This window comes from Mytilus edulis, chromosome 11, assembly GCF_963676685.1.
Source record: "Mytilus edulis chromosome 11, xbMytEdul2.2, whole genome shotgun sequence".
Lineage (NCBI taxonomy): Eukaryota > Metazoa > Mollusca > Bivalvia > Mytilida > Mytilidae > Mytilus > Mytilus edulis.
In genome coordinates, this window is record NC_092354.1 from 69110470 (window position 1) to 69137423 (window position 26954).

The 26954-nt window shown below is 33.5% G+C and overlaps 1 protein-coding gene across 1 annotated transcript; it reads left to right on the plus strand.

Annotated features, from left to right (window-relative positions):
* The first annotated feature begins 15882 nt into the window (after nucleotides 1–15882).
* LOC139494533 (uncharacterized) lies at nucleotides 15883–17358 on the plus strand. Its single transcript, XM_071282694.1, has 2 exons — nucleotides 15883–16131; nucleotides 16547–17358. The coding sequence occupies exons 1-2, from the start codon at nucleotides 15883–15885 to the stop codon at nucleotides 16877–16879; spliced, it is 582 nt and encodes a 193-aa protein (XP_071138795.1). The 3' UTR covers nucleotides 16880–17358.
* Nucleotides 17359–26954: the final 9596 nt, after the last annotated feature.

A 26954-nucleotide genomic window follows, 5' to 3' on the forward strand; every position in this document is an offset into this window, starting at 1 on the left:
TTGGTTTGTTTTTAATTAATATTTGTTTTTGTGTTTTTATTAATTTACACAATCATACTTTCCAGTATCCAAATAATTGTTATGTATACTACTTCGTATTATTTTTCACTGAAAACTTAGCATTGAGGTGTATTTGCCGGAATTTGCCGAGTATCACCGGAATGCCATGCGATAACGTTGTGGAAAGGCATTTGATAACATTCGAAGCATGTGATAAACTTTTCAGATCACCCCGCTAAACACCAATTTTAAAAATATGAAATTTAAGTTAATTTAATGCTATAATCATACAGTAAAAATCATATGATATTTAGTCTAAGTATATGATAAATCCGTATATCACTGTTTTGGTGTAAATCAACTTACAGTGCACGGCAAAACTCTGCAATTCCTTGTCATTTTTTTTTATAAATATATATCCTATAAAAGATCGCTTTTAAATAATAACTTTTGAAGGCATTTATGGGTTTGATTTTAACAAACAATTGTGTTCAAATCGCAGATTCATGTGTACAATATTCGTTTATTTATTTTAAAAAAAAATATAGGTTGTCTTTTTATCTCCCTTTTCCGGTCAACCTGTATCATATTTCAGGATAATCTTAATGTCTCATGCCTTAAAAGATACGTTTCAGGTTAACAAGTTTATTTGATATGCATGGCATTGACAAATATGATAATAACAAAATACAACAATAACAGTTCATAGATAATTGTTCAGTATTTCACAGATTTCATTTTACTGGTCAACTGATAGCACAACGATAAGGGCATCAAATGTCCTCAGCTGGGTAACTGTAAGTTGCTAGCTTCTATAGCTGTCTTAAAGCTTCATCAACTTTGACTGTGCTCTCTTTTTGGCTTCTTTTTGGTAGCGAGTAAGTTTGTGCTCCGACACCAACTAGATCTGCAGGGGCAGGTACCTGGCTTCATGACTGAGAACTTTTAGCATGACATACAAGTGAAAGCTTGCACCTTTGGCATTGCGGTTGAGTCTGTTGTGCCAGCCTTCGACGTCGTTGTTTGTGCGGATAGGTTGTTCACACACAGTCCAAGCACTGATATGATAGAGGTGCTGTCTATCCATCTGCGTTCAATGTAGGTTAGCAGGCGATACATCCGGTTGTTAGCCTGTACAGCTTTTGGAAGGCTGCTGGAATGTGCTCTTTTTGGTAGGTAGAAGAGCCATCAGTTGACGAATAAACCGGTGCACGTTGTCTTGCTTAGAATAGGCGACCTATAAAGACCAAAGAACATGTTTAGTACATAACATCAGAATGAATGTATGTTTATATCATGAATATCAGCAGGACAATGTTTTTTTCTGCAAATTTGCGTTAGTACTTAATGTTTGTATATTACAAGGCTCCGTGCCGCAGTTGTACCAAATGAAAGACATTCATAACTTGCTTAAAAAGCAGTGATTTAAAGCATAAGTAAGGCTTATATACTAATTAAACTCTAATTATAGAACTTATTTCTAAATTGATTAATCCATTAAGAGTTATCAACACATATTCGTTTCCATTTATCAACATAACTGAAGACGCAGAAAAGGTAGTAATAAATAATTTTAACCAACCCTTCCCCCTTTTTGTATTGAAACTTAGTCATTTGTGGTAGTAATATCCTGCAGTAATTTACAAATCAATGTAAATACTCTTGTTAGAGTTAATTCACACTAAAAATATTGCGTTTTTATTGAAAATCAAGCCGTAAATAAAGAGTGTTATTTTAATGTTGAAATTCCCGCATTCGCCATTTGGTAATGTTGACACAATGCTGCCTCCCTTTCCAAGTCGCCTAAACGTTTGTTAGTAATGGCCGACCTTCAAAACAATATATGGAGAAGTAAACAAACGAGTAGGACAAACCATAAATGTTAACATTGATAAAAAAGTTAGTTCACAACAATTGTAGAAAAACATTTAAACAATTAGAAAATTGCTGATCGCAGATGAAAATTGTACGTGAAATATATTAACGAAGTATAATTTATTGCAATGGTAACAACAACGGACAAGTATTTTTGATACCATTAAAAAAAAAACAGGAAATGATTTTTCAGAAAGCGATCAGTATAAAGTGTCATTTATTACTCGGTTAAATTTTATGGCATGGTTTTCAGTGCGGAGGCTAGATTACCCAGGGAATAGGACATATCATAAAATCACGTGACACTTTCGGACACCAGGTGTGAAATTGGACAAATCTTACCTGCTACTCTTATAAATGATACCCCGTTTCAAGAAGGTCATAAATTATCTTTATTTTCGTTCAAAATGAATATGAGAAAAAAAGGGGGTGGTTTAAAAAAATAATTGAAATCCTACATTAACCTACCTGCATATTTCCCATTGTACCACGCAATGTGCTTCTTCAACCACTATATGAGCGATTCTATTACTCAATTTTTTTTTAAGAAGCTCGTTGACAAATTGTTCTGGATTTCCGATCACAAACTTGACTTTTGAAGCTATCTTAGCTCCATTGTTCTTATATAAAAATTATTAAAATGTATGGCAAGTTCTTCATACCGGCATAACTGTTCATCATACATAATCGAATTCAGGGGTGACACTTCTATTTCAACTCTGTTACAGAGGAAAGACAATTCTTCAAAAATCAGAGATTTACCATATCCAGTCGGCAACACACACACACACACAGTATATCCAACTAAAGCACTTTTCAGAAATGTCGATTTATAAACGCAATATGTTGCAAGGATTGTAAACGAACAAAGAGTTAGGCACTCTCCTTGCAACATATTGCCTTTATAAATCGAAATTAACTGAAAACGCCATGGCTAAAAAAAAAGGAAGTGTTACTGGGGAATAGACAATTGATCACTTGGTCTTCTTCCAACCGTCTTGCCAAATTGCGTCGGCTGTTTGACTGTGCGGAATGTATCAAGTTTGCAGCCACGTCCTGTCAGAATGGGGACATTAAATCCGATGCCTCGTGTGAATAGAGTGCCACGATCTCACATGTAAAGAACCCTTGCAACAACTCGTTTAGGGGTCCGTAGGTGGCCTATTGCAAGGCAAAATATCTGTCCCTTACCAATAAACCCTCATTTTCCAGTGGCAATCGAAGTTCTCCGACCATCATCCCAGATGGCCTCTATTATTACAAGACCTACCTATTGTATTTATTGTTAACTTCTTCTCGTCCTGAACATGCATGAAATAACTGCCACAGGGCGTTAAGCAACCAACTATCAATGAACCAACATACGTTACAAATCTCCAGACTTTATACCGTCTTTCACAGCTTTCTTCGTTGGATGTTTGAACATCCTAGGGGTTAACGAAAGTTCAATCCTTATAAATGCTGGTATTTTACGGGCCTTTGGCTAAATTACGTCCTTCTTGAATTGTATTGAAATTGTAGTTACGTTACATAGTCTTCTTAGTTCCCCCAACTGTCTTGGCAATAGCCGGACTCTGCTCAACGTGTTTGTTTTCACTGCTTGATGATTCCCTAAAACTTGGTCGCACCGTTTCTTTTTGTGCATTCCGTATGCAAAGAAGATTTCAAATGGCTTATACCTGACATTGAAAAAGTAATTCATTGGGGAGGACCCCGATGACTTGAACAATTTTCACAAGAAGGTGGTCGAGCAGGCCTTCACAATCTTTTATTTATTTCTAAAGATTTGATACCGATAAAGGACGTTGCAATGAAGGGGTGAAAAATTTGTGTCAAACAAAGAAATGTATTAGATTTGAATTAAACAGATATTTTGTGCTAGACAATGATATATGCTTCTTGAACAAGGTGACCATGTGAACAAGACAAATCCTGCAGTAATTGCCGGTTAAATTGCACTTAAGGTTGTTGTGTAGACTTTGAATTCTGTACTAAACACATATCAGTTGAAAGTAATTTTGAATCAGATCCAATTGCCAGACAATTCGAAAACCAGAAATTAAAATTATGAAGTTCATTGACTTTAATGATTACTTATGTGAAGAAGGCCGCAATCGTCAGTTGTCGTTTGACAGCAAATTCATGGACTGTTTAGTAGAGAATGTTTCTTTCATATTCTGTGAAAATGATATCATTTCACTTGGACTTTTAGACCATGACCTTGCATCAGAAATTCTAGAAGTTGATATGGAGTTTTGATAAATGTTAAATTGTGCATTATTACGATTTATTTAACATGTTTAAGTACATGTACTTGTGTATTTTGTATTAAATATTTGACAGCATGCTGTATCTTCCCTTTTAAAGAAAATCAAAATACTAAAATTAGATAACAATGTGTGTCGTATATCATTTACCTTGCCAATGAGAATATGATCTTATATGTAATTAGTATCTAAAAGCCACTGTATGACCTTTAACAATGAGGAAATTCCTGAACGGTAAAAGTCAAAATCGCCATTATTGAACTTGACCTTCGTATAGTTGTCAGTAATAACATATTAAAATTTTAAAAGCTTTGGTTGAACGGTTCATGAGTAAATGCACGGACAACATTTGATTGCCGGCCGCCCGCCGTACATCCCCAAATCAATAACCGACATTTTTGTCACAAAAATCCGGTTAAAAATTGATCAATTGCGACTGCCAAAGTTAGTAAACGTTCAGCAAAAACCTGAACATTTTCTGTCGGTTTTTGTTTCAATTTATTTAATATTTCGAAAGCATGCTGAGAGTCGGTCACTTCAGCAAATCTTGAGCTTAGTTCGTCTTTTAACTGAGGCAAAGTTCCCCTGGGGTTGTCCCTTAGCCATCTATGAATGAAATCGCTTACCGAGCTTGTACTTGACTGGTAAGCTACCAATTTAGTATCGTTTTGTGCTAAGTTTGTTAACATAGCATATTTCTCAATTGATTTCATCCAATTCTTGAATTCAGCTTGATCGCCCGAAAATGTTGGAATAATTTGATTTACCCCTTGAGCCCCTAACTTTATTGATAAGCCTTGTAATTGATGTGAAAAATTTTGAAATGCTACCCCAAATTGTTGTCCCTCTTGCTCAGCCATGGTGAGAAAGTAACGGTTTTTAAAATGCAAAAATTTGTCTTACCTTTTCTGACAAGAGTAAAGATCCCTGGATCACGGCAACCAAAACAACCCTATATGTCGCACTATAAAACCAATGGCTAAAGAGGAACTAATTTTTATTCAGTGCCTAGTTACAATCTGAACTGTCTTGTTAGAGACATTCTTTTATACAACTACGAACGTGACTTTAATTTAGAAAGAATTTTGTTTATGATAGGTACTTACTTTTAGAAAGCCTATAGCCACAAATAAAATGGTTATAAAAAGTGACCATTACTTTTTGGTCTCATATACTTAACGTTGGGTCAATTAAAGCCAAACTATTAAAATCTAATTAAATACGATGACCACATTTTGCTGCATGACAAAAACAATTGTCATCAACTGGAACATCCCTTAAGCCAAAACATGTACATATAGAAAGTCACGTTTGTAGTTTAACAATAATACATACATTTATAAAATTTAGAAATTATGTTAAATAATTTCAATACTTTTGATCACTGCATAGTGTTACACATTGACCTTTTAATTTATATGTGATAATGGCCGATCGCCGTGCACCTCGTTTTAGACAGAGGTCTAATCAGTGGGACAGTTCCGACCCAGCCAACTGGACTGCTAATAAATTGAAAGTTGAATTGGAAAGTATTAACATTTTTGTTCCTGTTTCTCTGGGAAAAAACATGCTCAATTGATTGATTGATTGATTGTTGGTTGCTTTACGCCTCATTAGCACAAAAAGGCTATATCGCGGCGAGAGCTAATTCGAATATTTTTACAATTTAAAGCATATTTTTAAAATAAGACAAAACGTGCTTCAATATACTAAAATTCTTGACTAAAGCAAATTGATTATATACAAATAAAAATCAACAGTAAAATATCGTCATAATAATTAAAAACGATTTAATATAAATTATATAATAACAGTTTTATATTCTATAATAAATTCCAATTTCTTTTAACAATGCAACAATATCTGTAAATGGAACATTTTTGAATAAATCATACATATTATTGACATTGACATGCTTCTTACGAATATCAGCAAAGTCAATACAATTAATTAAAACATGTTTAATAGTATACTTGCAGTTGCAAGGAACACATTGTGGTTCATCTTCATTTTTTAAAAGATACTCGTGTGTTTTTCTAGTATGACCAATACGACATCTAGTAATAACACACTGATCTTTTCTGCACATAATATTATTAAAAGGTTTGCCTAAATTAGGTTTAATTTTATGAAATTATTATCATCTTTTTTACTCCATTTATTTTTCAATATATTAAAAACATATTCTCTAATATTAGATTTAAAATCAGTATATGGTACATCACAGTTAGATAGAGGGTCACCCAGGGCATTCTTTGCCTCAAGGTCTACAGCTGTGTTTCCAAGGATTCCAACATGACTCGGAACCCATAGAAATATTATTTCTTTAAGAAGAATTTTTAAATTCCTCATTACATATAAAATTTTGAGAATTGTTGGGTTTTTAATTTTAGTATTTCGTATAGCTTGTAAGCATGAAAGTGAATCCGAACATATAATAAATTTGGATTTATCTGAAGATGCTCAAGAAAATCTACATGGATAATTTCGCGCGTAGGAACATCGCCCCAGCCGACCAACAGATGCCAGGCAACACCTCACAGACATCAGCATCATCAGACAATGCACCAAATACAACTACTTCTGATGCAGGTGCTACTTTGAACACAGACACAATTGCCAGCTCTAATCAAGCTCCCTTAGTTCAAATAGATTCAACTTCGGACAGCGGAAGTAATGCGGCTAGAAGCAGAACCGCGCATGAATTCTCAAAGCGCCCAGTGCCAGTAATCACAACAATGAAGTTATGACAGGGATGTTGAATCCAATGCAGTCCATGCAAGGAACGATGCTTGGTTTACAACAGACAGTTATTAAATTAATTAATATCAATGACAAACCAGTAACCGTTGGCGTTGATGATAACAACCTGAGCACTGCTTACGCAGCAATGAGAAACAACGATATCGGTCCAAGGCCAAGCACCAGTTCAGGAGCTGGATCTACATGTAGCCAGACTTTTCCATTTTATGGTGGGTATCGTTTCCCTATATCAGAATTCGGGGTTCCATCAGAATGCATCCCCCATGTTGACAATGTTTCTGATGTTATAAAGAAACGTATTTTGGGAGGGGAAAGATGTTAACTTAGCGGCCCTGTTAATTCCTAAACATGAAGCAGGTATAGATTGATTGATTGATTGTTGGTTGCTTAACGTCCAGTGGCAAATATTTCATGCATATTCAGGACGAGAACAAGTTCACAATAAATACAATAGGTAAATTGATACAATAGAGGCCATCTGGGATGATGGTCAGGGAAATTTGGACTGCCACTGGAAAATGAGGGTATATTGGATAGCCACCTACGGACCCCTCAAAGAGTTGTTGCAAGGGTTCTTAACGTGCAAAGAGCGTGGCACTCTCTTTACACGAGGCATCGGATTTAACGTCCCCCTTCTGACCGGACGTGACTGCGAACTTGATACATCCCGCACAGCCAAACGGACGCCCCACTTCGGCAAGCGTTTTACTGCCGGTCGGGAGAAGACCAAGTGACCATATTTCTATACCCCAGTCACCCTTGGGGTTAAGCAGGTATAGATAAAAGTTTTGAATCCGCCAAAATATTGCATATACATTATTCAATAAAAATCGCTAAATTTTACACCTGTGAAAATAACCCGCTATACGGTATCTTGTTCAAGGCATAGATAAACTCAGCCTAATTTAGACACACCTAAGATTCCAAATTTAAATACTTCTGTTTTAGTTGGCCATTACTGTCTCCTATTCAAAACTATTTTTTTAACCATTTGTTCTAATGCTAACAAAAGATTAGAACGCATCCTTAAATCTATAAAATAAAAATAAAATAAAAAAAAGGGGCTTAAAGCTTTCTGTATCGCCAACGTTTGAAAAACATAATACTTCTGCATTTTTAAAAAGTGATAGCACAGGTACATGTGGAGGAACTTTTAATGGACCAGAAGGAAGTTTTACATCAACGAATTATCCATCAGACTATTGCAATAATCAAAATTGTAAGTACATCATGACAGTTGGAAAGGTTATACGATAATGGTCAAATTCACAACCTTGCACTTAGCGATAGATTCTGATGAGGCAATTATGTTAAGGGGTACGCATTTTTAAGGAAATGGTGCAATAATGCAGTTTTCGCTGATGCTAAGAATAGAAAAATCAAGAACTGCTTTGTTTTCGTCGAATAAAGAGCAAAAACCAAATGACACTAATCAAGTCCCAAACAATGTACTTTTTACACTTCAGAGTCTGATTAAAACAATCATGTATCGTCGACGTCCATCCCTAGTAGATGGTGAGGATGTTCTTCTTGACCCACAGGATCGAGTAGACACCTCCAGAGGCCAAGCTTGCCGAAGTCTTTTTTAGACCGAAATAACCAAACTGGTTGATACACTTGAAGTGCGTGAAGCGCCACAATCATAAAAACTGTCAAAGTAGCAGCTGAGCTTGCATACTATATATGCCCAAGGAGTAAAACAGAGAAAATGACAGGGATAGCGAGCCGGAGGGACCAGTACTGTCCATTGAGAGGTTAACGTGCAAGTGTGTTCATGTCAGGGATGGGTAATTAAAAATGTTAATTAAGTGTAATGCATTACAATTTTCCATGTTATTGAATGTAATGTGTAATTGAGCATTTTTTTTTAATTACATTGAAAAAAGCATATAATGCTCAATTACTTTGAATTACATTTCAATTACATGTACTTTTATGGTGTTAAAGATAAGGATTTGTGTTTAATAATATAAAATGAAAAATTATATGTATTTTTCAAATATTGATATAACATGCTTTTTTAATATATGAAGTCTGTAATTTATTCTGAAGTTTTTTTATCATTTATTTGACTTACAGATTTTTTTTAATAGTCTTATGATTTAAAAAATGTGAGAATCATATACAATGTATAAGTGTTTTTCAGTTTTTAAGAAATATCTTTTTTAACTGCATAGGTTGATAAGTAATGAATCACCTTGTTAAACATAAACAAAAAAAATGTGTCACTGTAAAACATCTTTCTTGTACAGTTTTTTTAGAATTTAAAATCATTTTGTCAAATAAGTATACACATAAATAGAAATAAAATTAACAGCTGTAAAAACAAACAGCAATTAATCAGATTAAAATGTCCAGGTGCAATGCCACTATTACATGTATTTCATCTAATTAGCAAAATATTGCTAATATTTGGACTAATTATATACATTGTATGCACTAAAAATTATTTTCAATATTGTGACAAGCACACTTTTTAATATTTTTATAGTAAAATAAAAAAATACTTTTAATTCAGTTATATATGTTTATTCATATTATGTTAAATTCAAATGAGTTCATTTCTGATATATCAAAATACCCCTTGATGTAATGGCAAGTTAATTGGAACAAATTCCCTCTCAATCCTATCAATATGATGATTTTCTATTAATCATAAAACTTCCATGTTCTGATCAAGCAATATCTAGCACATTAGCTTATGTCGAAAGACTATTTACAATTACTGTTTTCAGACCAGACAGATTCAGACTAAATGACAAAACATTAAAATAAGTAAATTAAATTATTATCAAATGCAACGCTTGAACTATGCTTACATGAATATTTTACACATGCATTATATATACATGTAAAATATTGTTAAAAATATCATGATGAAATGTAATGTGTAATTTAATTAATTACTTTAGTAAAGTAATTGTAATTTAATTCATTACTTTAGTAAAGTAATTGTAATTTAATTAATTACATTTCAAAAACTGTGTAAACTTGGGAAGCTTAAAACCCAAATTAAATTATAAAACAATAACATCCAGTCACTATGGCTGCCAAAGGTCACATGTAAAACTTATTTGCTATCCCATTGAAAACCTTATAGAAACTTCTTATATTATTCCTTTTTTTTAATATAGCAGTAAGAAGTGAGTATTAATATTTCGGTAACGTGAATGTCAACTAGCCCCACTTATGAATAGTACAAGTATGAATAGAGATAAAGGCTACAAACTAGCCCCACTTACGAATAAAATAATTAAACTGAAATGTGTGTTGGCTTTCCAATTGGTCCCACTTATGAGAATTTTTGAAAGGCTTCCTTTTTTTTTTTTTTGTTCTTTTTGTTCTTTTCTTCTGCATAGTTGAAATAAAACAGATAAAAGGTTAGGAACAGCATTTTTGTGACGTGTTTGTCATGGTAATATATGCAATTTTCTATAAAATAAGTCATGAATCATGTGTTTTTACATAATTTTATTCTCAGATGTTTGCACATCTACATAAGTATGCATAACAATAACATTTTAAACAAACATTCATTAGATCAATTATGACAAGCACTGGCATGATAACATCAAAGAAGTACTAGATTAAGTGTCAGCACTAGAAACATGAGAAACAAGAACATGAAGACATGAATACATGAATTGTCATTTGAAAGTTCAATAGCTGTCTGCTTCCACGACTGGGCCGTTGACCCGACCACACTGGCGTAGTAGTCTGTTTGTTGATATGGAGCCTGCAATATACTGTTCCCACATGTTGAAAAGAATGGCCTGGTTAGTGCGGGCTTACTTGCGCTGGTAGCGAGTAAGCTTACCCTCGGACACTAGCTTAATCTGGATTGGTAGTAGTTGCGCTTCTTCGTGCAGTTTCTTGATGAGGGTATAGAATGCTGGCTTTTCGTCGTTGTTCTTCTTGTTGAGGCGTCTGTGCCAGCCTTCTACGTCGTTGTTGGTTCTTGTTGGTTGGTTGAATACGCACCACGTTGCTATTTGGTAGAATGCGCTGGTGATCCATGATTTACCACTTAATATAGAAAATTCATTAATAGATTTATATGCAGATGATTCTACATTACATTGTAAAGGTAATAATTTAATAATTTTTTAAGTTTATTAGATAGGCGCTATAAAAATCCTTGTAATAAATATCTTTTAGAAATAGTTTATTTAAAGATATTTTTTAAATATTTATTTCTAGTTCCAGGCTTCTGACATAAAAATCCCTCGTAATTTCCTGCTGGCAGTATTTCGAATGCAAATCCCGGAGATTCTGTTCCTTCTCCTTTTCTGTTCGGCTCTGCGGTGCATCAATGTTCAAACTCCGAATTTTTATGTAAGTCACAGATTGCAATTTGATAATAGTGTCAAGGAAAATATAAAGTGATGGATGACTGTGATAGAACTGCTCGTTATAATGGGCATGAAATGATTCGGGCCCATTGTTAGTACGTTTTAACGAGGATGGAACTTCGGCCCAGAGATGAGGGGGAAATAACGATTCATCTGTTATATAAGTATCAGTCAGGTAATCTGCAAATTCTATACAAGGCTTGTCGTTAGGTACAACGGCCATAAAATCTTCTACGAAACAGTCGGCTACTTCGTCTGGAGCTAAAAAGGCTATCCCAAAAATCCCTTTAAGCCATTTACTAATGTCTGAATCAAGCTCTTTGTATTGTTGACTAAGTCCAACTTTCTGGATTTTTCGACACCAGGCTTGGCCTAAGTGAAACCTACAGCATTTGATCTCTATAGACGGGAAAAAATCCTTCATAACTTTCATTACCCGTTCTTCAAAATCGACGTGTACTGCTTTCGGTTGAAGTGTGTGACCTTGATCGGAACATAGCTTGACAATTGAGGAAAAGCAATTCACGTAAATTTCTTCAGACTTTCCAGGAAGTAAGCAGAATACAAGAGGGACATAATTTCCTTTGTTATAGCCATGAATAGTATATAACTGTTTAAAGAACTTTGGGCAATATTTGTAAGTACCATCCATAAAAATTTCCGGCACACTGCATAAACATTCAAGATTGGTTGGACACGTAAAAATAATTATACCAGTTTGTTCATCATTAAACTGCACAAAATTTTCAAATTTATTTGACTGAATATTAATCTTCTTTAATGATTGGTGTGTTTCCTCTCTAGATTTAGGAAGTGCAGGGTGAGATTTACGCCTCTTTCTATATATAGCCTTTGAAACGCTGCCAATGTCTTCAGACTTTAGATTTGCTTCATCCATGTTCTGTAACTCTGTACGGATAATTTTTGAAGGACGTTGAGCAATATCATCATCCGCTTTTCTTTTTGATCGTACCCGCAGCAAGTGACGTTCATTGTCACGATCACTGGTATCATGGTTATGAGTATTTTTCTGTTGAATTATAACGGTTCCGGTACAATCCGTCCTCAGTCTTGCTTTGCAACCTTTTGCCTGAAAAATATTGAAAGGACAAATACAATTGAAGTGTTTAAATGCTTTTTCATTTGCTATTGCAAGACATAAAAATAAGATGTAGTATGAAATGAAATGAAATGAAATTCATAACATGTTTAGAATGGGAACACCACAGACATTTATGTGTTTAGCTTCTAAACATTTTCCTAAACATGTTTAGGCTCTAAGCACAATTTTTACAGTGTATTGTATGAATATTGTAAAGTGCCTAGAAAATCAACCTAACAATGTTATATAGGTTACAGTACGACCTTCAACATGGAGCCTTGATACCTAACCCTATATGTGGTAGCTTATATTCAAATGTGTTAAAAAATTAATCTAAAGGAGGTATAAGATAGACATATAATGATATAGATATAAATCAAAATTAAAAGAAGTTATGGAAGTTGAAGCGTAACAGACGAACAAGTAGTTTACATTAACATTAAATTTGTAAAAAAAGGTACTTACTGTACATCTCCAGGATATTTCTTCTCCTTTTAGTGTTTTGTCCACTCTATATCGGAAACTGTCACAAACAAGGCTTCTTTTTCCCTTATTAGTCTCGGTCAAAATAATATCCATTTTAACACGTACATGTATTATTAGTATTAAGATTTCAAGTGCCAAGGGACATTTCACTTAATAGATATATATATAAGAATTTTAGAACAAAGAAAATTTGCATAGCCAATGAATTATAGTAGAATTGATTGGTAAATAGAGATCAACTTAGGATTTCACTTACATAAACCAGCCAGAACCGGTCGAATTACTCGGGTGTGAAATAAAATAAAAAATATTTATAACTAAATCTTACTTTTTTTTCTTACTTTTAAAAAAAAATCTTAATTCGTGTAAAATTATCAGGGAAAATTTCGCTCAAATGTCCTGTCTGAAAACTCAGGTAAGGTTAATATCCCGGCGCTCAAATGTCCTATGAAGTCGGCGCTCAAATGACCCTATGTGCTTTTTTCTTTTTCGCTCAAATGTCCTATGCCCACGATATATTGCATTATGATACAATTAACAGGTTTCTTTTCAATTGTTATGCAAATAACTAATCTTAAAAAAAAACAGTTATTCTTCAATAATAGGAAAATTATTTTTCAGTGGGGCGAGTTTTTATATTTTAATTTTATATCTAAATATTACCGTTTTCCATTAAGTGGGGCGAGTTGGCAGGAGTAATATTAAACATGATTTAACCAATTTCACATGTGGGGCGATTTTTTAAAAAGTGGGGCGAGTTGGTGATCCAGGTTGGGGCGTTTTTTTTTAAAGTGGGGCGAGTTGGTGAAAAAGTGGGGCGACTTGCCAGTGGGGCGACTTGTCCTGCTTCCGTTTAATCTACAAGCAAATTGTATGCAATCGTATGATTCAGAAAACGTCTCACTTATCTTTTCAATATTTTACAACGGATAGGAAACGGGTTAAGAGGATGAAAAATTGGACATGTATTATACAAGAAATTCGGAATGTAGGACAGAAAGTCACAGGACAAAAAGTCACAGACAAAAAGTCACAGGACAAAAAGTCACAATACATTTTTTCTGAATATTTTCTTTGAATAAAAAACACTTATTTCTACAAAAATATTTTTGTATTTTTCTTAAACTATTGTATATAAACCAACATTGTAAACAAAATTTATCCAAAAAATATCAAAGAAGATCAAATAATTGTTCAAAAAAACAAAATGGCAACGTGGCTTTGCACTTAAATGGCTTCATGGTGCCAGGAAATATACCCTTTGCATGATCAAAATTAAATAAATCTTCATTTTTCAAGTATAATGACACATTTCCTACACTTTGATATGAATATATGTATTAAAAAGTAAATATTTCAAGATATTTCTCTTGTATATTCAAATAATTGTCAACAAACTATTTGTGACTTTTTGTCCTGTGACTTTTTCTCCTATCAAATTTGTGACTTTATGTCCTGTGACTTTTTGTCCTGTGACTTTCTGTCCGTTTACCGAAATTCGTAGTCAAACAGGTAAACTGAAAATATTTTGGTCATCTTCAGTATGTAATAATTTCATTATTATGAACACTTACGCTTCATCCTCTTAACCCGTTTCCTATCCTTATACAAAAGTCTTATTACCACAAAACTGTCAGATCAAGTTTAAATTTCAGTGGCGTCACTTAAACCGTTTTAGAGTTATGCCCCTTTACAAATGGAAAAATTGCTGAATTTTTCAAATCTCCTTTGCCTCAACCAAATGTTATGAAACTTATGCACAGACATAAAGACCAACTGCTGCCACAACTACCACCATACCAACACCAGCTTTGTCATTACAAAGCGTTCTTTTGATTGTTTTTGGTGAGTTTTAATAGAACATAAATATTTTCAATATGTTTAATACATGTATGAAATGAAATTTAAAGCAACTAAGTAGGATTAAACTTTTGGTGAACAATTTAACAACCAACCCTATAATTTAGTAGACAATTGTATATCTTAGTGGTTGATTATATAAATTAGCAATCAAAAAGAGAGAGAAAAAAGAGAATACAATTATTTTATTAAGAGTAATCTCAGTTGTATTTTAATGAATTGATAGAATGAATGGAAGTCAACACCATGTTCGACAATACTTCAACCACTTTTGGGTAGACAACTGGTAAACCTTACTCCTATTTTCAAACGACAACAACCCAACAAAAGAGGTATTATGATATAGTTTAATAACAATTACTGTTATCCTCAATCTTAACATTGTCATAAGTGCAAATAAAACAACTTTTATTTCATTTTGTGAGGAAAATAAAAGCATAAAAAATAACCCTTTCTTCCTCATCTACTGATGTGAATAGTTATCAAAATATATTTCATACAATTCTATTTGGTGAAAGTCAGAAACATTATCACGTGACATGGAATAGTTCAGTTAATTTTCATACAAAACGAATAGACGTAAATAAACAAAATGGCAGCGTGCACGTTACACTGGTAGCCCGCTGTTAGTTCGGTATAATAAAACAATTGTGGCCACTAAGAATCGATTAATATCCAAAATTGTCAACCCTTAAAAGTTATTTCACTTCAGGCTGTGCCCTCAAATGAAATAACCTTCTTGTGTTGACAATTTTGGATATTCACCTTTTAAATGGGCCTTAGTTGTATATAGATTAGAAGCAAGTCTGAGTTAAAGAATTGACATGCATATTTCCTATAAACATGATATAACACTACAACTTTTTACAAATCAAGGTAACAAGAAATTATATAGCTTAAGAAGAGATTAAGAATAAGTTACCAGATAAGGTGGGGTCCTGCAACACAGGTAACAAGAGGCACTACCATTTGGTTCTGAAAAAAGGAGACAAAAAGAAGAATATTGAGATGAACAATTCTTAAAACATCATGCAATTCATTTTTTTCAGTTCTTCTATTAATTCATCATTGATGTTTGAACCTATCAGGCTCGTCATCAAGTCAGTATACTCAACAAAAGTAACTACCATGTCATGACCATTGCTGATGTTTCAAGATTTTGATTCGATATTGACATATGTTATATAGAGGTACGCAAGAAGAGGAGGTTGAGTCGGAGAAAACAAATGGGTCATATTCACCTACACGCCCCACCATCTATGAAGGGTTGGCCCTCCAGCAACTTACATTGAGACTTGTGGACTCAACAGCCATTTTCAAATTGGACCTTGGAGTGTCTATAAGATTGTATATGATCCATTTGAATGCCTTGGTTCTTAGAGACCAAAAAATGCTTGACGCTCTGATAAGAAGGATGACAGCACTGGTAAACATAAAATATGCAGGATCACATACCTTCTCTATCTCTATAGACGGTAAACTAAAGTCTATAGAGACTCCAGTAGTAGCTAGGAAACTATCAACATCAGAGGAATATATAACAGATATATAAACTTCAGATGAACTATTCCCAGGAAAACAGACAAAAGCCGTCACAAATCCTCTTTCACCACTGAAAACACCATCAACATCTGATATTATTTTGGAAGACGACAGCGACAATGAAGAACCGGAGATTCTAGAGAAAGCAACAAGCCAGAAGAAGGATAGAAAGACAGAGAAAAAAAGAGAGAGAAATGTAGAGAAAAGAAAGAAGAAGACTAACCACCAGGAACAAAAGGCAAAGAAAATAAAGAAAGGAAAGGATGACAAGAAACAGGATGAGGAAATGACATAAACAGAGGAAGTACAAAAGAAGCAGGAAAAACAATTACAGGACGAGGAAGTCAGACGAAAGGAGGCACAACAAGAGAAAGGAAAAACAGAAACAGGAACAGGAGGAGATCAGACGGAGGGAGGAAGAACATAAGAAACAGGAGGAGGAAAGCAGACGGAAGGAGGAAGAACAAAAGAAGCAGGAAAAACAAAAACAGGACGATGAAGTCAGACGAAAGGAGGCAGAACTAAAGAGAAAGGAAAAACAGGAACAGGATATCAGACGGAAGGAGGAAGAACTCAAGAAGCAGGAAACACAGATACGGAAGGAGGAAGAACAAAAGAAACAGGAAACATAGAAACAGGACGAGGAACTGAGACTTAAGCAGGCAGAGCAAAAGAGAAAGGAAAAACAGAAACAGGATATGAGGATGAGGAAATAAGACTTAAGGGTGAAGAACAGAGGAAACAGGAAGAAGAAAGTAAAAGAATGGAACTGGAGGCATCAGAAGATCAGGGCGAAGATTGTAGAACTCTCAACGACAACATAACCGCAAGTGAACGGGCAAGGAAACTCCTTGGGAAAGGTGGCATGCCACTTTTCCCAGCTGTAAGAAGAGAATGGAACCAAGAAGAAGTCATCCCGCTGATTACCATTCCAGCAGTCGTTAGTTGGCCACCTAAAAATTGAAAAAAGATGACTCCAGAGCAGAAGTATTTCTTTGGGAGTATGCCAGTATTGCACTGGAGTTGAACTCAGGAAAGCAATCATCAGTTATAAATGAATTTAACAATATTAGAAAGAAAAAAAAAAGATATTTATTGTACTCGAACTTGATTGACCCTGCTGCTTACTGGTCAATGTATACATTTCACCTGTTAAAAAGAATATGCGAACAGATTGAAAAATGACCATTTGGTTGAAATCTTAAAATTGTACTATGGTTACTTTGGTATGAAAAAATGTTCAATTCCATATGAAAACTATTGTTTTAAAAAAGTAAATACATATTTTTTTTTCATTTTTCAGGTGATAATTGACAATGAAAAGAATATTTGCTATATCCATTCTGGCTTTCTTGGACCTGAAAATGACGCTCATACATATCAGCAACTCGGACCAATTGGACCTGGTTTACCTTTAGACTTTCCAGCGGGGTACTTTATTTTAGGAGACAGCATATACCCACACACTCCCCTTCTTATCGTGTCATATAAGGCTGCCGAAATATTTCGGGCAGATGCGAGAGAAAAAAGGAGGATGAGAAAATTTAATAGACTACACAAGAGCAGGCGTGTTTATGTTGAGCATGTCATGAAAGAATTGAAAACATTTAGGGTCATTGGTTCCTTGTACCGTCACCCAAGACGGCAACTGGCATGTGTTGTAGAACTTTGTGCTGGGTTCGTGCAAAGACGTGTTGATATAATAAATGAAATATACTAAAGTTTTATCATCTCAATAACTTATCAATCCTTTAACAAAGGGAAACTAAATGCTAATATTGTCGTGATATGCATTGATTTAAATTCCTGCCACTGAGCGTTAAACATACAACAATCAATATATAAATCAAATATACCTTAAAATCTAATTGTAGTACAAATGTAACAAATCAAAATGCGTAGCAAGAAGTTAAAAATTACTTGTTTAATGTTTTTGTATGTATTTCTTAGGTACAGGGAGAATGAAAAATTTCTTTGACAATCCAGAAAATTGTCCACAGTGGTGGAAAGACACAAGTGTTCCTTTTGCATCACTTAATCACCCTAAGAGTAAGTTATATTTGCAGTTCTTAATATCAATGGTACATTTTTCCATAAGTGGCTGCACCTAATCATAAATAACCTTTAAATGATAACATTTAAATGTAGAAAATCTAGATAAACTATTGCCACTGGCTGATTGTGCCACAAGTCTTTACCCCCCCCCCCCCCCCCCCCCCTTAAAAAAAACATATGACCATATTAAGTGACTTTTAAATGTTCTTAACAAACTCAAAGATGTTCTATGTATTTTTCTTGCGCAAATGTTGGAACGTCAACATATATTTTAGGATCATGCATGGCAATTGTTTGTCAACTCTGGATGCTACTACTGAAGATTGTTCAAGTGCTTCCATTGTTCAAGAATAATGTTATGGGTGTAACTTTTATCAACCAAATCGATAGATGGCGCAACAATGTTACCACAAATGTTGCCTTATTCTATAAAGGATGGAGAGTGGGGGACTAGATCATAATACTTGGGTAGCTAAGATGGTTTCATGGTCCTGATTGAGTATAAAACTATCATTATAGCATAAATTTCCTTATTTGTTTTATTTCTTTTAAAAACAACAACCCCACACTAACAAAGAAAGCAAATGCATGTATGATCTTCTTAGTAACATCTGGCAGTCTGCAGCTTAATCATTTGTTTAAAGTACACCCCATTTTTCATTTGTTTTTTCTTTTTATAATTTTAGTCTTAAAACCTTTAAACTAATGAACAGCAAGTAGTATTGTTGCCCTTTGTACAGAAATAAATGTTAGAGTGAAATTGTTTGTTATTCATCAACAATACTTACAACTTACAACTAATTTTGTTACAGAAAAGGACTGGTGGTTATTTATTTATGGAATTGCCCTTTGTTTATTCATAAAAATGTTTATTTTTGTCTTCGGTCTTTCTAGATGGCCAAAAGATAGCAACAATTTCGTAGGTTTACGAGCTGATGGAGTCTGTGCAGGATTATTACCAAATCGCCCCTGAACCTCCTGCAAAGAAAAAAAGAGTTAGTTACAGGTGAGATAAAACAAAACTAGACATGAAAAACTGAGCATATGATAGACATGGTCAGTTATTAAAAGGAAGAATTTCTAACATCGAAACTGAAGCAATGCTGCAACTTGGGGAGAACAAATTTCCTTTACTGATTTGACTCACAAAACAAAAATATAAAGGTAAAGGCAATGATTTATAAGTATGTTATAATTGAGATAAAGTCGAAATGCTGAACATGAATTTGATTTTTTATAAATTTCCTGTTTACAATTTATAAGTATGTTATAATTGAGATAAAGTCAAAATGCTGAACATGAATTTGATATTTTATAAATTTCCTGTTTACAAAACTTTGAATTTTTTTAAAAAACTAAGGATTTTCTTAATCCAGGCATAGATTACCTTAGCCGTATATGGCACAACTTTTTGGAATTTTGGATTCTCAATGCTCTTCAACTTGGTATTTGTTTGGCTTTTTAATATTTCGATATGAGCGTCACTGGTGAGTCTTTATGTAGACGAAACGCGCGTTAGGCGTACTAAATTATAATCCTGGTACCTTTGATAACTATTGACACACAATGCTCCTTTTAAGATCTTTATCATAAAGATTTAGAAAAGATGGTTCACATAAAGTCAGTAAGTAATGGAAACGTCATTGAAATAATTCTATCCTGCCATGCTCTATGCTCATTTTAACATGGGTAGGCATTATAATTCTATCCTGCCATGCTCTATGCTCCTTTTAACATGGGTAGGCATTATATTTGTTAATATCTTAATACCGAGCGTTAGCGAGGTATTAAATGTTTACAAATATAATGCCTACCCATGTTAAAAGGAGCACAGAGCATGGCAGGATAGAATTATTTCGATTCTAATAGGAATATTTGAACTTTTTCACTTCGATGCGGACCTATAGTAAACGCTCGGAATGTCGCCATTTTGATTTCATGAACCAAAAACGTTATAGAAAATCAGCAGTTTATCAATAAAAGAAGAACAGAAACATTTTAACTTACTTTTAGAATGTTTTTATTTAATTTCCTAGCGAGCAACATCAACAAAAATGTCAATTTCGATCTCTGGCGTTGTTCAAAATTCATCTGACGTTGCAATTTCAATTGTGACGTCAATCACGTGCAGCCCATGTTCTATTTGAATTAGAACATGGCTTTGTACCCAAAGCTTAAGACGAACGTCATATTAGAATATAAAATTGAGAATGGAAATGGGGAATGTGTCAAAGAGACAACAACCCGACCAAATAAAAAATAACAGCAGAGGGTCACCAACAGGTCTTCAATGTAGCGAGAAATTCCCGCACCCGGAGGCGTCCTTCAGCTGGCCCCTAAACAAATATATACTAGTCCAGTGATAATGAACGCCATACTAATTTCCAAATTGTACACAAGAAACTAAAATTAAAATAATACAAGACTAACAAAGGCCAGAGGCTCCTGACGCAAAAATGCGGCGGGGTTAAAATAGATATAGGAAGATGTGGTGTGAGTGCCAATGAGACAACTCTCCATACAAATAACAATTTAAAAAGTAAACCATTATAGGTTAAACATGTTTGTGAGATCTCAACCTGCATTTATATATTTATTGCTACATTTGCATTTGTATATTTTTGTTATGCATAAATTTGTTAGACAAGCAACATTCCTGAAATCCATTATTATTTTTTTTCAGGAGCAGATTCCACTTGCCTTCTATTCCTGCAAGCTTTTCGCCTACTATCACCAGCACGAACAGTGGTATATCTTCTATTCCTGTTCCTTCCTCTTCCAGTTTTGCACCCCCTTATAATATTACGTTTGAACAACCTAGTTCTGTACCCACTTGTACCACCTCATCTACGTTGGAACAACCTAGTTCTACCCCCACTTGTACTAGCTCTTCTACGTTGGAACAACCTAGTTCTGTCTCTTTTAGTTATGTACCCACTTGTGGCACTACATCTGCTCCAGTACCATCTATTTGTACAAATTATACTGAATAAAGCTTGAAGCAGAGAAGACAGAGGCTTTTTCAACTTGCACATGTAAGTAATAATTTATATATTCTTGATATTAATGTATGATTCATAGGTTGGATGGGACACTAACGTGATAAAGAGGAAAATGTAAGCAAATGTGTAGAAAGTTTAAACCAGGATGCAGCTTTATATTCACTGAGACCAAGGAAACAGAAGGTAAACATAAGAACAATAGCTGTCAGACATGACATATGCCATTAAGAAGGATTTATTCATGTAACACAATAGCAAGCTCCTGAAGTACATAGACAAAAGGATTAAAAAATAAAATCAGCTTACTAGTATATAAAAATAAAATCAGCTTACTAGTATATAATTAATTCCTGAAAATCGAAATAAAAAGGAATTTAAATGAAAAAATACTAAGAAACAAATAAACAAATACACTCTTGGCCTTTGACATATTCAATACGGCTGTTCCTGGTCTTTGCAATCTTGATTGATTGATTGATTGTTGGTTGCTTAAAGTCCAGTGGCAAATATTTGCAATCTTGTCAATTGTTTTAGACATATAACCATATATGGTCAAACTATAAAGTTCTTTCTTGGTTCCCATTTTATTGTGCTCTTTATCATTATTTGTCGCAAATTATTTAAGCTGTATGATTTCTTAGCCATATAGGTTTTAAAAGTAATCATTTTGCAAATATAAAAATGAGAGAAAACAATTACTATTAATGTTACATGTAAATGAATCAGAGGTAAAAAAAAATAATTTGCAACCTACAATCTACATACAATTATCTAGATATATTAAAGAAGATGTGGTATGAGTGCCAATGAGCTAATTCTCCATCCAAGTCAAATTTGTAAAAGTAAACCATAAAGAGGCTGTGTTACTGTCAATTCCTTGATGTAGTACAGTTCTGTGTCAATCACAAAACTGCTGTCACATTTATATCACAATTTGGCCAAATAACCATAATTATTATGTCTGTCCATCTTTCCCTGACCAATCCTTTGTCTGACAAAACAGTTTCTAGATTGTGTTTGCAAAAAAATGATCAGAGAAAAATTAAAGCATTTGGTGTAGTAAGAAAAGCGTGCAAATCCTTAGCTTATTGTGCTGACAGGATGGTCAGTTTTGATTTTAGAATTAACAGTGTACAAGCACCATTTAATTCTGGTTTCAATGAAGAAACAATGAGCTATATTTCAGAGTTTCTTAATTATCTTAAATTTTTATACCACCGTCAAAAATGTAACGGTCGTATATTGGTATCACGTTGTCGTCGTCAACATCAGGATCATCTGAAGAAACTAAATTTCCTGACAATAACTTAAGTTTAAGTGAATGGCTCTCTATGAAATTGAAATCCGGTTTGCACAAAAGGAATGTTGGGATTGATTTTTGAGGTTTTAGTTCAAACAGTTTAAGAACAAGGGGCCCAAAAGGGTCAAAGTAAGCATTATTCTATGTGTTCAGAAAAAAACCTGTGTGTAACATGTGTAAGTGTATGGCTCTTTCTGAAATTTTACCACAAGGTTCCATACCAAAAAAGGAAGGCTGCGATTGATTTTGGGGGTTATGGCCCATACTGTTAAGGAATAAGGGGCCAAAAACAATACTTATCTTATACTTAAACTTTGAATAAATTGTTTATTTCTTGACCAATTTCAATGGGGTTTTAATCTGGAATTCTTGGGGTTCTTTAATATGCTGAAAGTTTCAAGTTTTAGAATTTTGGCCTTTTTTAAATTGGTTCACATGAGGTCCAAAGGGCCTAAAATAAAACATTGTTTGATTTCATTAAAAAAAATGAATTATAGATGTTCTTTTATATGCCGAATCAATCCAAGTATTTAGATTTTTAATTTTGGCTCCTGTTTTTAAATTAATCTACATTAAAATCCAAAGGGTCCAAAATTAAACTAAGTTTGATATTAACAAAAAATGATTTCTTGAGGTTCTTTGATATCCTTAATCTAATGATAATGACTAATGTATTATAATTATCAACATACAAACCCGATTCTTTGTTTCAGTACTGTACGTAACCAAACATCACATTATTTTTAATTCTTACAGAAAATTGTATTTACTAAATGAATCTTTTAAATGTTACACTTCCATATGTTCATTTTTTTTTTCTTTCCAGAAAGCAAAAAGAAGACTGATAGCCCTTGAAAAGCATGATCTAAGTGCATTTAAGAAGGTCAAGATTACAGAGGCTTCAAAACCAGTTTAACTGTCCTCAGATGAAGAATGCCAAGAGGGTTTTACAACCCATCAACCCTCTTGGCAGTCTTCCAAGTTCAAAGAGTACAAAGCCAAATTGAATGGGACATATTTAGATAGATGCTCCACCAAAAGCAGAAGACCTTTACAGAGCAGAGTAGATGGGGATATGAACAATAAAGAGACCCCAGATGTGGGGGATAATTTAAAGTGGATTATTAAAATTATTAAATGATTATTTAAAACAAATCAGATATATGTTTTCGTTTTGGTGCGATACAAGTGCAGAAAACAAATTACCAAATTTGAAATGACCACTAATAGATGATTTATTAAGTTATATTAATATAGAAATGACCACTTATAGATGAATTATTAAGTTATATTAATATAGAAAAGAAGGTATGGTATGCCAATGAGACAACTCTTCATAAAAAACCAGTTTACTCAGAAGGACCTATAGATACTTGGCATACAGAAGATTTGTAAGATGGGTTTGGCACAAACTTGGAAAGAAAAATAGAAGAATTTTTCCATCATATGTAGTGACAGCTATTAGAGATGCATTTCCATCCCAGGAGTTTTTTTGGTTTACATATGCGCCATAAAAATATTAACAGTTATAATCCTGGTACCTTAGATAACTATGTAGGATTTTGTTGTCAGAAACTTATATCTCGGGTGTCATTTTAAGCAAATACAAATTTAGAGTTGATATAATGTTCATGAAGAATTGTTTGTAGACTTTGTAGATTAACAATTTATTATTTTTTAGGTTATGTTCAAGAATTATTTGAGGATCTGTTGTTTAGAAAGAAGCGTCTAATGAGCTTTAGTGAAGTCATTGGAGAAAGACGACGTGATGATAAAGTCCGACCTCCTCCATTATATCACAGTAAAACTCATCTCCCCAAGACGAACATTGTTGATAGCCACACATCAATTAATACACATTAATTTATTTATTTATCAATTTTTGATATATAATATACTAGTATATATTTGAACTAATTACTATGAAACTGACAAACTTTAAAATTTACTCAGCATAGGGATACAAATAATTTTGCAAATTTCATCAATCCATTTCAAATATTTATGTGTAAAATGTATCTGAAAATTAAGAACCAAACGTGGCCTACAAGAGAGCAACATAAATACCCTCTTTGTAAACACGTGCGTAGAGGGCGCCTAACAGCATCAAAATTTGGGAACATTGTCAGGAGAAAGGCAGACACTGAAAATGACAACTTTAATAAATATCTTTTGGAGTACACATCTTTCAAAAATACAGCAATTAGCTGGGACAGAGATCATGATCAAATAGCTATTGATAGCTACCTCATTTGAGTAAGAGAGTCACCCACAACTACAAAATTGGTGTCATTACAAATGAACATTTGTCTCATTTTGGTACTATTCCTGACGAATTAATTTATTGTCCGCATTGTAAACTATATCATGGTGAGATTGGAGAAAAAAAAATTACAGTGTAATTTCCCCCCTTTTTTTTCTTGCAATTTGAGGCATTAAACATCAGTGTAACCCCCCCCCCCCCCCCCCATTTTTCTTGCAATTTGAGGCATTAACCATGGAGAAATAAATTTAAAAGGGGTAAACAAATTAATGGCAAGTAACCCACTGTCAACACTAGGGACTATATTCGTGGACGACAATTGTGGTCTTGGACCAAATCTGTAAATTATAAAACATTTTTTTAGTTTTTGATATTTATTTTATTTATAGAATGTCACACGTCACAGGAACCAAAGTATGGCAGCGTAGGCTTTGTAATTTTGAACATATAAACAAGAAAGGAGCTGTGCAACACTTTATGTTTAGACATACTCCAAACAGCCAAATTCCCTATCTATGCAATATCTGCAACTTTAAGGCACTTACTGAGGGTAAATGGAGACATCATGCTAATGCCAAGGCAGGAAAACCTCTCAGAGAGGATTCTGTTGTACATACCTTTCAAAAGTCTGCAAACCAATATAACTAATATAACGAAAAGATTGGTAGTGACAGTTTTATCAAAACAACAACCTTGATTAAACCTTCAACACTAAATCAGAAATTAAAGAGAAATTTGAGGAAGAATTCATTCCAAATTATGATGAAGAAATCACCAGCAGAAAGGAAGAAGTTGCCATTGTGGAAGTAGAGATAAATGTACATGTAGATGAAAGGGATGAACAAATTGAGGAACTTAAAAACAAAATAAAAGAAATGGAGCAAAAATACAGGAAAGAATTCCACAAGAAGGAAATACAAGAATTGGAGAAAAGACACAAATATGAATGCCTGAGATTTGGAAATTTTATAGAAAAATTGAAAAGAGAAAAAAAAAGAGCTAAAGAAAGAGTTGAAGTCAGCTGAAAAGAAATTAGAAAATGAAAACATGTGTACAAAGAAAATTAAAAGTGTAGTGACACTTCCAATGAAAAGAAAACTTTACTACTGATAAACATTTTATTTCTATAAACATTGTTTTTAAAAATTTAATATTATTTTAATGCGCATGTCTATGTTTGTATGAATAAGAAATGTTTCTTTAAGATTTTGAGGGAAGAGGTTAATTAAATTTTTCATTTTAATGATTTATTTTTGGTTAGTGCTAATATTGATTGAATTCATGATTAACTTTTACAAAAAGCTTGATAAATGTAAAATTATTCATCTTTAATTCCGCGGACGGAATTCTATATTTGACAGTGTTGTGCCAAAGCTATTTAACTTAATTTACTTTCGAGATACAATGTATTACGTTGTTTAATGCAAATAGTTTGTGCAGATCATTTTTGTATTTCATAACTCCAGCAATATTTATATTGTCATTCGCGACTCAGGTATTATGCGGAGTAATTTTCATATAAACCGCATAACAAATCGTTTATATATGTAAGAGTTGTATGAATTACCTTCTACACATTCATTTATAACGATAATCTTTCATAATTGTAGTCTTTTGATACACAGCGTCCATTTTTACATTGTAACAGTAAACCTGAAGTAGGAAATATCGATTTTTGTGTATTCACTTTGTAAACTAGGTCCACTAATTTGGATTTCCAACGATCAGCTGCTTTTAGAAACGAACTTTAAAATATATATAACTTCACAGATTAGTTATAGTATAGGTAATTGAACACCTAAAAAATATTTAACTACTATTTATTGCAAATTGCAATACATTTCACATTTGACAATCATTTGTTTATTTAAAAATAAGTCCCTGAAATCAAACATTCTTTTGATGTTTAGCATGGAACAAAGAACTTAGGAACGACATTCGCAAAGGTATACGGTAATATGTGTGAAATGCAAAGCAGTACCCCATCTCTAAAATTTAGATGATGTTAGTGTGGCAATTTGGGATCTATTATATTGATTGATGATTGCTTAACGTCAATAATATGAATTATTTGAAATACTTAAGAT